We start from the raw sequence: 12,469 nt of genomic DNA on the forward strand, positions 1-12,469 counted from the left end.
GCCTTTGGCAACAGAGTAGTTTTTAGAAAAAGAAAAAAATTAGGTAAGACCTGTCAAGATTTGCCTTTACAGCAGTTCACTAACTTCCCAATAATTTAGTGTTTTCCATACACTGTATGTTTTAAAAATCTGTTTACAAATTTAATCTGGTTGAGTTGCAAGAGGAAACAGTTCTTTGTTAAAAAGGGGGAAAAAATTGTCAGAGGGACCAAACTGTGTATTTGACAAGTTGTCAAAAGATTACCACACCTGAGCTTTCAGTCCTTGGCTGCTGCAAGTAAAAGCAATCTGGGACTATTCTAGAACGTGTGCCTGCAGCAATACCAAGGAAGTATGTCTCTCAGATAAAGTTTCACCTCTCACCGAAACATAAAGCTCTGTAGTAGATGGCACAGGGCCACCTTAGTGCCATGAAAGAAGAATGGGACAAAATATCTGCCCTGTAATGTGAAGGAATTTTTTTTGTGGTCATGGTGTTGATGTGCTAAATGTCGCATTCCCTCCTGGCCCAGGAGATACTGATGCACTTCCAGAGATGAAGTCTGTGTACCTCAGTAAAGGGAGGCTGGCTGATTCCTGCTGTGATCATCAAGATTCACCTTTTCACACTGTTGTTTTTGTTTTGTTTTGTTTTCGATTTTTCTAAAATCAATGTGCCTAAAATTTGAAACTTAGTTGTTTCAAGTCTCTGTCAATAAAGGAAAGCAAGCACCTACAGTCAGTTTTTCTGACCTTAGGTAGAATGACTAAAAAGTATTGAAATGGTCTGCCCAGGGAGGTGGTAGTGTCACCATCCCTGGATGTGTTTAAAAGAAGACCAGATATGGCACTCCTGTGCCATGGTTTAGTTGAGGTGTTAGGTGGGTTGGACTCGATGATCTTGAAGGTCTCTCCCACCCTACTGATTCTGTGATTCCATGACTGCTCTAATGATGCATGTGGCTTTCTAATGCCAGTACATAAAGCTGGACAAAGGAATCTTCAGAGAGCTGTTGTTATGGACTTCAAGTTAATTAAATATGCATATTTTATCTTAATTCACTAATTCATTTTTTTCTTTACACAAATTTCCAGCTCTGGCTCTGGTTCCATCCCCAGTGGCCCTAAATTGCCTTGGGGTTGTACCAAGGTGGACTTATTGATCGCACATTTTGTTGACCTCTGCAGAAAATATCACAGTCAACACTGTAACTGTGAGTCCTAAATAGTCAGAAAAATATGTCAATTAAAGTATAATGTGCCTGTTTTTTTGATTAAAACTTGATGTTTCTTTATGGTAGATGTAGCTGACTGGCTTAGGAGGTAAACAAGTGGTTCACTCCATGAAGCCTTCTGCTGTGTGCTCCAAAATGCTGTAAATAGCAGATTTCAGTAGGTTAATGAGTCAGGCAAGTCATTTAAAGTATTAGGTGAATATATTTGCAGCATGATATATTAATGATTTCACAATAGAAGACTTAATATTGAGTGGATGAGCTTCTAGGAATTCCAGATTGTTTTCCCAAAACTAGGAAACAGACATACTTTTTGTTGAGAGGACTATACCTATTATGGTACAGCCTGGAATACAGGGGAGAGGCACAAATTAATTCTAACATCTGTGTGGAGGTGATGGTTCATTTGAGTGCCCAGACTATAGGCAGTCTAATTTCTTTACAGGCACATTTGTGTGCAGGTATAAGGAGAGATACCTAGGCAGCCTAGAACCTAAATTTGCTACAAGAAGGCAAAGCCACTCCCAATATTTTCTTAATTTTTACTCTGTTTTACCATGGTAATGGAACCAGTTTGGTACCATTAGCTCTTATAGAAATAAGAGGAATGAAGAGTCATAATATGTAAAGGCTGAAAATTCTTCCTGGGCACAGACTTGAGAAGATCAAGGGAAGAATGAGAAGCAGCAAAACCAAATTTGTTTCCTGGATGACTTACTAAACTTGTGTATTAGTAAAATCTTGCCTTTCTTACTGCTTTTCTTCTTGTGTGGTCAGGACAAAAAGTAGCACTTTCAGCTACCACAGCAAGGAATGTCAGGAAGGAATTTAACATTCAGAAAATACAAATGTTTTGTAGGTTTTTTAAATACATTGAGAGATTTAATAGCTGTAAACTTATTCCCTTGGTAATTACAGGCCAAATTGTTTTCTGATATGAAAGATCCAAGTTACACTTCAGTTTTTGAAACAAGACCAGCTTATCCCAGCTGAAGATACCATCTCTGTTTTACTGCTATAACAGCAAAATTAGAGGAAATGCAATGGACATTCCATAATATGTACAAGCCATACTTAGCCATTCAGGTGGCTCAATATTTAGCCCAAGATCCACTCTGTTCAGCTCACTAAACATTAATTCTTCTGAAGTCTAATTTTTTGCAGGGCAGCGTTCTCCCCCAGCTCCTCCTCTTGCAGTTTAAAGTTCTGACTTTACGCATTACAGGTTTGGAACAGTGTCTTTGGTGAGGAGGATGGGGGAGAGCAGGGGGGGATTGGATGACTGCCCAATTTCATATGATAAAAGTGAAATTCTCTTCTGTCTGCAGGACAATCCCCAGGGAACAACGTATGAAACCCAAACTTAAATAAAATCATATCCTGTTTGCAAACATCATATTCTCTTTGCTTCTCAGTAATCTGGACCCATAAACCCCAGCACAGCTTGAGAGCCCATTCCTCATCTAAACAAATGCCATAAGCCCCTTTATACTTTTACAACCATGTCAGAAAATAATATTGACTGCCAATAGTGATGTGATGGGAGTTGCCTCCTCTGAGCCATAAAAGAAGCAGTCTGTTATCAATTTCTCTAAATGCATCAAGGGAATTATGGGTCGGTTCAGTTCCAAGTTATAAATGACAATTCAAAAGCCGCAGAAGTGTTTGAAGCTGGGAGCCGATGATGACATTATCATAAAAGCCTGCTCTTCTTTGCTTTTGTGGGGTTTTTTGCCTATCAACTAGACAAAAAAATATGGCTGAGAAATGACTTCAAGATTTCTTCACACAGCAGCAGGTCAAACAGGCAAGAAAACAATCACTATTTTTAGTGACAGACTGAGACAAGGAGATGAAACTTACTCCCATTAAAAGTAGATTTCTGCTTCTCTTATTGTCATTTTCACAGCACAATAGGACAGGAATTGCAATAGATGGATACATTGGTCAAATGATCAGTTATAGCTCTAGTGGCTGTTTACAGATGAAAAATTGTGAAGGATCTGACAATCCACAGAACCAAAATGTAATTTGTGATTATTCTCCCCATTTGGCCACTTCACCTGCAATCTACCCACCTCTCCTGGAAAACTTTTCACATTCCAAACCTCTGACCAGCTGCAAGAAACCATCTCTTTTTATTAAAACTGCTGGCCATAGAGCTGCTAGTCTCTCTCCAACACAAAGAATTTCATCCCCCAGGTATTAGAATTCTTTAACAACAGTTGGTTCTGGAACAAGGCTAAACTTGAAAAATAACAAAAAAAAAACCCCATAAAAAGCAGTATTGCAGGAGGAAGATCCCATACTTAAGTGGATTTTATACTCCTGACCCTGGATAGTCCTCTGATAAAATATTAACCATCTTTGAAATAAAACTTGTTATGGGCAAATTTAGGATGCTGGTTTAGATAATTTTTTTTCCTTGCTTTGTGAGATCTGTTCAGTTTAGCTGTACAGATGAAATACATTTCTGCTCTTAGGTAAGAGAGCTAATTACTACTTACATAGTTCCTTGTAAAACTAAAAAATATATTTGATTTCTTCTGAAAGCATAACCTATACTAAGCCAATGGTATAATCAATCCCTAGAACTACTTAAAAGAAAATTCATATGGATGAAAAGTGTTTACAAAATGAGTAAACAGTAGTTTTACATACATTTTTTTCATTGCTACAAAAGATTTAGTGGAGTGATGGAAAAGGATCAGAAAATACTAGTTATGGACACAGATTGCCTCTTGTTTGCTTTTCAAAATTCTTGAAACAAACTTACTTTCATTGTAATTGTAAATAATGTCCAAAGAAGAGGATCCTTGATGTTGACTTCAGTTTTAGAACAAAGAAAATCAGTAACAGAGTAGAATTCAGGGTTACAGAGGTTACTTGGACTTTTGTTTGTGAACAATGTCAGCCCATCAAGTGATCATGTCTTCAGTGTTTAGGAAGTCCTAGCTTCCATTCTGTGATCCAAGAGCAGCTTCCATTCTGTTCAGTGATTCTCTCACATCAAATGTATAAGCTGTTTTGTGGAACAGGGCCTCAGAACTAGGAGCTGGCAGTGTTTATAATTACATATAATAGGTAGATCATAGCCTTAGGTAGATGGGATTGATCCTACTTATGAATAAAGCCTTACTTGTCCAGAGCTCTTTCCAATAGTAGCGCCACTGGAGGTCCCCAGTCAGAAACAATATTTGATCTCCTTTGTGGTAGCAATACCCATTAGGAAATGGGGTCTCTGATGCTAAATCCAGCCTGGGAGGGGACAGAACTGAGCCTAGGTTTCCCATCCCCATTGTGAGTAGTCACACCACTAATCTATTTAATAGTAGAGCTGCATAATAACAGCAAGGTACTGTATGGCTAGAAGACAATAGGATCAAAGAGCTCTGAAAACCCTCATTCAAAAGGCAGTTGTAAAGTCTCCTGCAAGAACAGAATTTTTTTTCTTAACACTGTCATATTCTGTAGCAAAGAGGTAATGATGCAATCAAGGAGGGAAAAATATACAACAAACATAAAAAAGATAAAATTCTTTCATTTCTCCCTAACATCTTTGCATGAACTACACTTCCTGCTTTACACTGATTACTGCTTTATAACTTTCATTTAAGTTGAAAGCTACTAAGTAGAAATATTTCTTTTTCCTTTCCACCATCATTTCTGAAAGTCAGCTTTAAGAATTGCTTTCCACATAGTTTGAAGCAGCTCCCTTTCCCAGAGATCATCTTAACCAATCGACAGCTAAATATCGCTGAAAGAAAGCTCCTAATCTGATTATTTACCTTGAAAAAGGTCATAACCCATTCCTTTAACAGAGCCCCACAGCAAGCCTGACAGTAATAATATATAGAAAGGAAGACCAAATAGAAAATAAATAAATAAAATATCCATTTCTACAACATGCTCTTTAATCCAATTTCCATGAATTTAAATAAGAAATAAATGAAACAGACTGGGGGGGGGGAAAAAAAAAGTGTAGATAAATTTAAATGCTTAAGAAAATGAAGTTGTACTGAGAAATTCTGAATTGTGTTAGCTTTAGAATGGAACATATTGTCATTTGTAGAAGGATTTCAAAGCACATCTCTGGTCACGATTTTTTAATATCACAATAATCAGTTTCATAGAAAAATCTTATCCTCTAATTTTCAAAGAATGCTATATTCATTTTACTATCTAAGGCCCTCAAAGATTTTTCCAAGACCTTTTACATGATCTCCTTTTTTCCCAGAAGCCTGAACATCTTTCAACTTTATTAATTAATTTTTATTAATAACCTTTCTCAACTTCATTAATTTTTTGTTCAAATTTCTCAGCATCAGCAGTGTGAAAAATCCCCTTTTTTACACACCAGTGTGTAGATATATGTGTGCATGTGTGCTCACAGTAGTTTACAGAGGAGCACATGCACACACATCTACATGTCAATGTGTAATGTTAGCTGAACCACATGCAAAAATGATGCCCAAATTTCCAAATTGACACGTTACTAGCCACCAACTTCCAAATTTTAGGCAGGATCTCCAGCAGGCTAAGCCCAGGGTGGAGGAGCTGGAACGATTCCTGATCCTTTTTTTCTTTACTCATAGTTCAGAAATCCACAAAAATTACGAAATACTGACAGTTAAAATGCATTTTTTCTTTGTGTGTGTGTGTGTGTGTGTGTGTTAGAACTTTATAAAACGAGTATTTCTTCTGTCATATAAGCATACTAGTATGGTATGGAATTTATCCTTTGTGAAGAATAAAAGTAAATAAAACTGTGTAAGGTTGAAAGTTGACACCTTTATGTCTGCTCAGACTTTTCAGAGAAGATACTGGCAGAATTCACTGAGAAACAGTAAAAGGGAAGTAAGATGTACCTCACCATCCAGCCCACTGATACCTAGATTATTAGCATTTCACTTTGACATTAACAGTAAATAATGGATCCAGTTGGACCAAAAGGGTGAAATACTTTTGGGTGAAAACCTCATTTATGTGAAAAATAATTTCTCCTTGGCATTACCTTCATTACAATTTAATAGGAGCATGATAGTGGTATCAGTAGAAATTCTACATGGTTTTCAATAATTTTGCTTTACTCTTTTACCTAGAGTTGCAACATATTTCTTTCTATAGATTTTTGTCTACTGTCTTAATACGAGCTTGTCTTTCAGGATGAATCTGTTTCAAAAAGGCATAAAAATGCTCCCATAATATATTACTTTAATACCCAAGTTGTTAGCTAGCAGCTAGTGAGCCCTTCTCATGCTAAACGCTAGCTTTGGCAACTTTTTTGTCTTTCAGAGAAGTGTGGAGCCATATTTACTTTTCAACAGTACATGGGACAGCTTCTCCAAAGCTCATTGTGCTGTTGTGCCCATGTTACTTTCCTCATGTAAAAAACCCCAAGTGGGATAACTAGAAATGGGCACTTTTACACAAAATTTGTTCTTAACTGTTCCATATGCCTCTTGTAATGCACTGTCTTCCATGTCTTTGAAAACACAGTACAATAATGGCTCATATTTCATCTCTACATTTTTCATCAGCTTTTGAAGACTTTGATCTGATAGTGCTGAAGAGTTAACCAGAGAACATGTATGCTGTGTGCTGTACCTTTTCGAAAAAACAAACATCTACTTACCCCAAGTCCCCCACAAGGCAACAAGGAAAAGAGTTTTTGAGACACGTTTCCTATATATTAAAGAAAAAAAGAAGCAATAAGCATCGTTTATAAAAAAACCATTTAAATACTAGAACATTATTTCCTTACTTTTTGCAGTAATTCAGATTTCAGTATTTTTATCACTATGAAAATGCCAGATAATAGTACAAAAATAATCATAATATTTAGAAGTAAAATCAGCAATGGGACATTTAAGGTACTTTTATGCAACAGTGACAGATCATAAGACTGGTAAGTGGTAGTTTCAAAGGAATATAATGATCAAAATTCCACAGAAAATCACTCTGAACCAGGGTGACTAATCATCCTGATATCTGTAGCTGATAAGCAGCTGTACTAAGCTACTCATCTCAGCTTCTTCTCCAGCTAGAGGAGTGAGGCATCCATCCAGCCTACATGACTGATGGGATGAATGATGCTTGAGAAGTACCTGTTTCTTTTCACTGACAACAGAGGGAATCACATTAAGTTTACATAAAACTGATAACTAATTTCTTAGCTTTTTTGCTTCAAAAGAGTTTCTCCTTTGAAAATTGCAGCCTTAGTTTTTCTATCTATGTAAAAGTGCTGTTTCCTTCATTTACATTACATCAGATTGTATTAATATTTTTTAAACTTAACTTGAAATACTATTTTTTCAGTATTATTCAAGAAATACATGATACCAAAGGGAACAAAAACTTAATAAGCTTTAGGATTTATTTTCTAGATAATCTGCTCTAAACATTGGCTAATGATAGTGTTTACCTTAATATTTATACTCACATTTTCTGAATTCTTTTTCTCTCTCTCTCTTTTATTTTTATTTTTTATTTTTTATTAATGTACTACTGAACTCACTGTTTATCTTGATAATGACAATATGAAAACCGGGTAAGGATCTCAGGATTTGATGCAGTTCCTATCCCAGTGTGTAACCTGATCCTAAGGCAGCTGTGGAAGAGAACATAAGCTTTTCCCCTGCCATATCACAGAAGTGGCTTTGTAACTTTGCCATCTGGAGGAAACATTAGATAGTGAATCACTTGAGTTACCTAGAGGAGTCACCCATTTGTTATGGAAGGGGCGAATGCTGCAGTTACTCATGTTTAGCAGGTGCCAATGAAATGCACAAAGACAATTATAAGCCATCATCTTTGAAGTACGAGAGACCAGACTGCAAGGTCTGGGATGAGGAAAGTGCTTTACACTTTGAGTAAAATCCAAGATGCATTTTCATCCAAGTAGAGGCCTTTGATCAGTTTGAACAGTGTGCGAGAGAAGCCAAACAAAATCTCCTGTGGAGCTACCAGGGGAAATGCAGGTGCAGCAGCTATGCAGAGCATTCTCATACTGTGAGTCCTAATGGCCCCAGACATGCAAGGAAATGTTGGCTGCAGGAGATTGTCAGAGTAGAGGTGCAAGTTGGAGTTTCCAGATTTCTTGCTAAGCAGATCTGGGGACCAATTTTTCACATTTTATTATGGGGAAGATGAAAAAGTCTCTAGCAGATAACTAAAAAAATCAGTGCTGTTAAAATGCCAGGAGACATTAATGGAAACATAAGATGTAATTTGGGATAAAAGAAGGCATTTTTAGATTATTGAATGACTAGAAAATTTTTCTTAAATTCCATGGCAGAGTTGGGACATAAGAGACAACAGATGAATTCTCATTTATCTCCCTGCAGCCAGGCACATTGTGCATGGTAAACACTATTAAAAACAATAAACAAAAAGTAAAAACAGAAAAGCAGATGGTGAGAAGAACACTAAAATCAATCAGAAGGTAGTACTAAAACTGGGGAAAACAAACACGTAAGCCTTTTCAGTGTATCAAGAGGCTCGCTGGAATACTCGCTTCTTATTGAATGATGGTTTAAAAAATAGTAGTTGCCAAACTTTGAAGAACAAGAAAAACATTGAGATTTAATGGAAAGAACAGTGGGGAAATGCTGGACTAACAGAAAGTGATACCATTGCTTAGCAAGCCTCACAAAAATAGAAAGCTCACAACAGTCTGCCATAAATTAAAATCAACCGCAAAAAGCTTCTCTGAAAATGAATTGGGGTGCGAATTTCCCATGATGTTTAAAGTTGATGTCCCAGAAGATATTGGGGTACTTCAAGTAAGGTGGAAGACAATGTCTAAATCATCAAATAGTTTTGACTTTGCACTAGGACAGGGTTTGTAGTCACCAACTCTTTAGATTCAGTACAACTGTTTACTGATAGAACTAGAAATGTTCCAAGACTTGTATTCTAGAATATTAATGCACAAAGGCAGCAGAAGCTAGTTTGTCAAATTAGGTGCTGAGGCACCCATCACTGACGGAGGTCAGGCCCCTACAGAAGTCAAGGAAGTTGCTTAGGAGATTGATGACTGGGGACTGAGAGTCTGAGCAACTGAGAAAAACTGATGAGTAAAATCTCACTTTCAAAAGAAAACGAAAACCAAACCCACATTAAAAGTGTGTTCACTTTTTAACTTGATTATTTGCAATTTTATCCCAAAGACATCTTTGCTTCCAAAGAACGAAGCCATTTCAGCTAAGTTTTTGTTTCTTCATTAATTTGAAATTGGAATTGCATGGATGCATTCTGATGCATCTTTAGTTGCACTCTAATTACCGACTCACTGTCATGGATGTGTTGACAGTGTATTTCTCATTTTACAGACTTCTAATACAGGCAACTTGACTTAATAACAGTTGGAATGAGAAAAAGGAAACAAAATTGTGAGAAATGTTTTCTGTTCCGCCCTTGAATTTATATGAAGAGATTTGTAAGGTTGTATTCTGATATTTGAAACCATAATGTGATGTAACACGTAGTCTGCATATTAGTTTCCTTTGTGTCAAGACAATGTTAATGCAATATAACATGTTGCTTAACACACACTAAAATACATCAGTCCAAAGCTTAACTAGAGTCATGTAGAAGTGGTCATTTGCAATAGCTGCATTTGTAGACCCTGATCTACATCAGGAAGATAAAGCCAAGAGTTCAAGGAAGTTCATACTTGTAAACCAGTAGGAGTAGATGAGCATGTGCATAAGTCTCATTGATTTCAGTAGTTTCCAGTCATGTTGTTTAGCAGTTTTCCAGAACAGGCTTTTTCCTTGAACAGGGAAGCTGAAATAGGCATTTAGTGGCAAGTAGCACATTACTAGCCCCTAGACATACTTAAATTTCATTCCTTCGGGTGTTTCTTTTCTGTTTGAAAGGTACAGAAGCTGCTTGTGAGAGGAAAAAAAAATAAAAAAGAGCTTCTGACAAAGACACAAAGCAGAGGCACTCTTCTGACGAGGAGCAGGAAGCACAAACATTTTCTGGAGCATAAGTGGTGAACAAATGGTGTCTTTGTCTTTTTGGATGGATAGAGGGGTAAAGAAAGGAAGGTTAGGTCTTACTTTTCATTAGGATGCAAAGCCATCATTTGATGGATACTGAAATGATGATACAATGGAATACACTTTCTGAGACCATGTTGTTATTGGTGACATTTTTTATAAGAAACATTTATTTAGATGTTTTTCCCTTGGTACATGTATATTGAATTTATGTAATGTACAAAAATGTTAATTTTAATGTCAGGATTGGTTAGGTTCAACCTCACTGAAATGGGGACAGTAAAATCAGGAACAGTCACACTGCATTTTGGAAAAATCTGAGACAATTAGGTTCCTTTATCCAAGAGTCTGGGAGGCCAAATGATCAGAGCTTTCAGCCAGAAAACAAGCACATGCAAAAGCATGTGGGAAGGGTGTTTTATTGACTTTTGTCTTGGTAAAAGGCCATGAGAGATGCAACAAGAAAATATCCTAGAAACAGAGAGAGAAAAGGGCAGTGAGCCAAGGATACATTCAGAATATATTCTGAGAGTGTGATCTTGATATTAACTTAGAGAGTAAATGTTTTGGACTAAGTGTCTAATAAAAAAGGCAAAGTATGTCCAGTAAAGAATGGTGGGCCAAGAAATGGTTTTCTGAGATCGGATAAACAAAGCTTTCTGCATTCTCTGTACATCAGCAGAAACACAGTTAGATCCTTCTTAACCTTGTAACTACAACTGCACACAGCATGCCAGAGGCTGCTCAGCCACTGAGATCCAAAATTGGAACAATATTTTATATCAATGTATGTTATATTAAATTATGTAAAAAATAAAATTAATTACACCAAGAAAAATTTAAATTAAATGCTTGACTGTATTAAAAATGAGCAATTTAACAATATTGAGGAAATGAAAAATAATTCCAAATTAATTTTGCAGGAATTTAGAACTTTTTCTTGGAAACACGTAGGATTTCCTACTTAGAAATTCAAGCACCTAAGAATCTGTTATACTGTAAATATTTTTCAGTTTTGATGTTGCCTTTTCTTTGAAAATGTATAAACCTATCTAACATTATGATCTTAGGACTTAGGACTGAAGCAACAGTCTGCTGTACAGAAGAAAGAGCATAAGTTTCCAAAGCAAAATAATTTCTATGTATTACTAGAATTGTGGCAGCAATTTCTTTTGATGGCCAATGTTATTTTTGTTTGGGTTGGATTTGATTACATTTAGAAAAAGCTCCACATCTTAGAAGAAGCGTTATGAAAATAACTGAGAATTAGAGTGTTGCATCCAGTGTGTTGGGACATAAAGGGCAGGATTTCACTCACAGATTATTTCCAAAATGCACTAATTTTTGTGTGTTTCTGACAAGTAGACATGCTTCATACTACACTAATGGCAGAGCTCCTTTTAACTCTACTTTTGTGTTATAAAAGACATACACTGAGCATCGGTTGTCCATGAAGATATTTTACGTGAAAAACCTGACAGTTTTCTGCTATTCTGTACAACCATTTACAATGTATGTGCATTTAATATATTAATGTATTTCCCCCCATGTTGTTCAGAAAGATATCATATCCTACATAATGAGAAGGCATTAAAATAAAGTTCACTTATTAGCAAACCTCAGGCATAGTATCTGCAGACAGATTGGCTGAAATAGTTGAAATAAAGCAAATGAGAACAGCAAACAAACAGTTCTGACAAGCAAGTGTATCTTAAATTCCTGATTTTGAATCAAAGAATACAAGGAGGTAGAAAACCAATGGTGTTCAAAATTGCCACTGACCTCCAGTGGAGAACAAGTTACAGTAAAAGGTTAACACTGATGATTTTTGAAGCAAATGAGGAGAAACTCGTATCGCTGCTTTCCAGCCGGTGTATTTTGCTAATCTCTATTTGGCTTCCATTGTAACATTCTCCTTGCACATAGCAATGCGTTTGGAAAAAGTGAATTTTTGTCACACTGCTTGCCAAGTGTTTTAAACTGACACCAGCTATGACTAATGACAGTGCTGGAATGTGCTGTTCTCAGTAGAATAGAGGCCTGTACAGACCTAGGAGTTTCCTGGGGTCCAGCTTCTGTCTGTTCAGTGGGCTGGTGCCATACAGCAGTGAATGATGTTCAGAGTGAACCAGCTGTATTTCCTCCAGACTGGCTTTTCGACCTCGAATTCGCTGAAAGAAAACAGCAGAGGCCTACAATATTCCACTGACAATATTTAGGGAGAAAAAAAAAAAAAAAAAAGAAAGT

At 36.6% G+C, this 12,469-nt stretch overlaps 1 protein-coding gene across 26 annotated transcripts in view; it reads right to left on the reverse strand.

Moving 5' to 3' along the window:
- The window catches only part of HDAC9 (histone deacetylase 9), a 452,700-nt gene that overhangs the window by 116,538 nt on the left and 323,693 nt on the right, over positions 1-12,469 (reverse strand). For all 26 annotated transcript variants that reach the window (XR_015277469.1, XM_086854892.1, XM_086854888.1 and 23 more), the window contains 2 exons: positions 12,273-12,393; positions 6,850-6,899 (listed from right to left, as the gene is read on the reverse strand). Coding sequence is in view for 25 of the 26 variants with exons in the window: in XM_086854892.1 (XP_086711018.1) it covers positions 6,850-6,899; positions 12,273-12,393 (171 nt within the window). In the remaining variant the exon portion in view is untranslated. The remainder of the gene's footprint in view (positions 1-6,849; positions 6,900-12,272; positions 12,394-12,469) is intronic.

Source organism: Cyanistes caeruleus, chromosome 1 (genome assembly GCF_971803275.1).
Source record: "Cyanistes caeruleus chromosome 1, bCyaCae1.hap1.1, whole genome shotgun sequence".
Lineage (NCBI taxonomy): Eukaryota > Metazoa > Chordata > Aves > Passeriformes > Paridae > Cyanistes > Cyanistes caeruleus.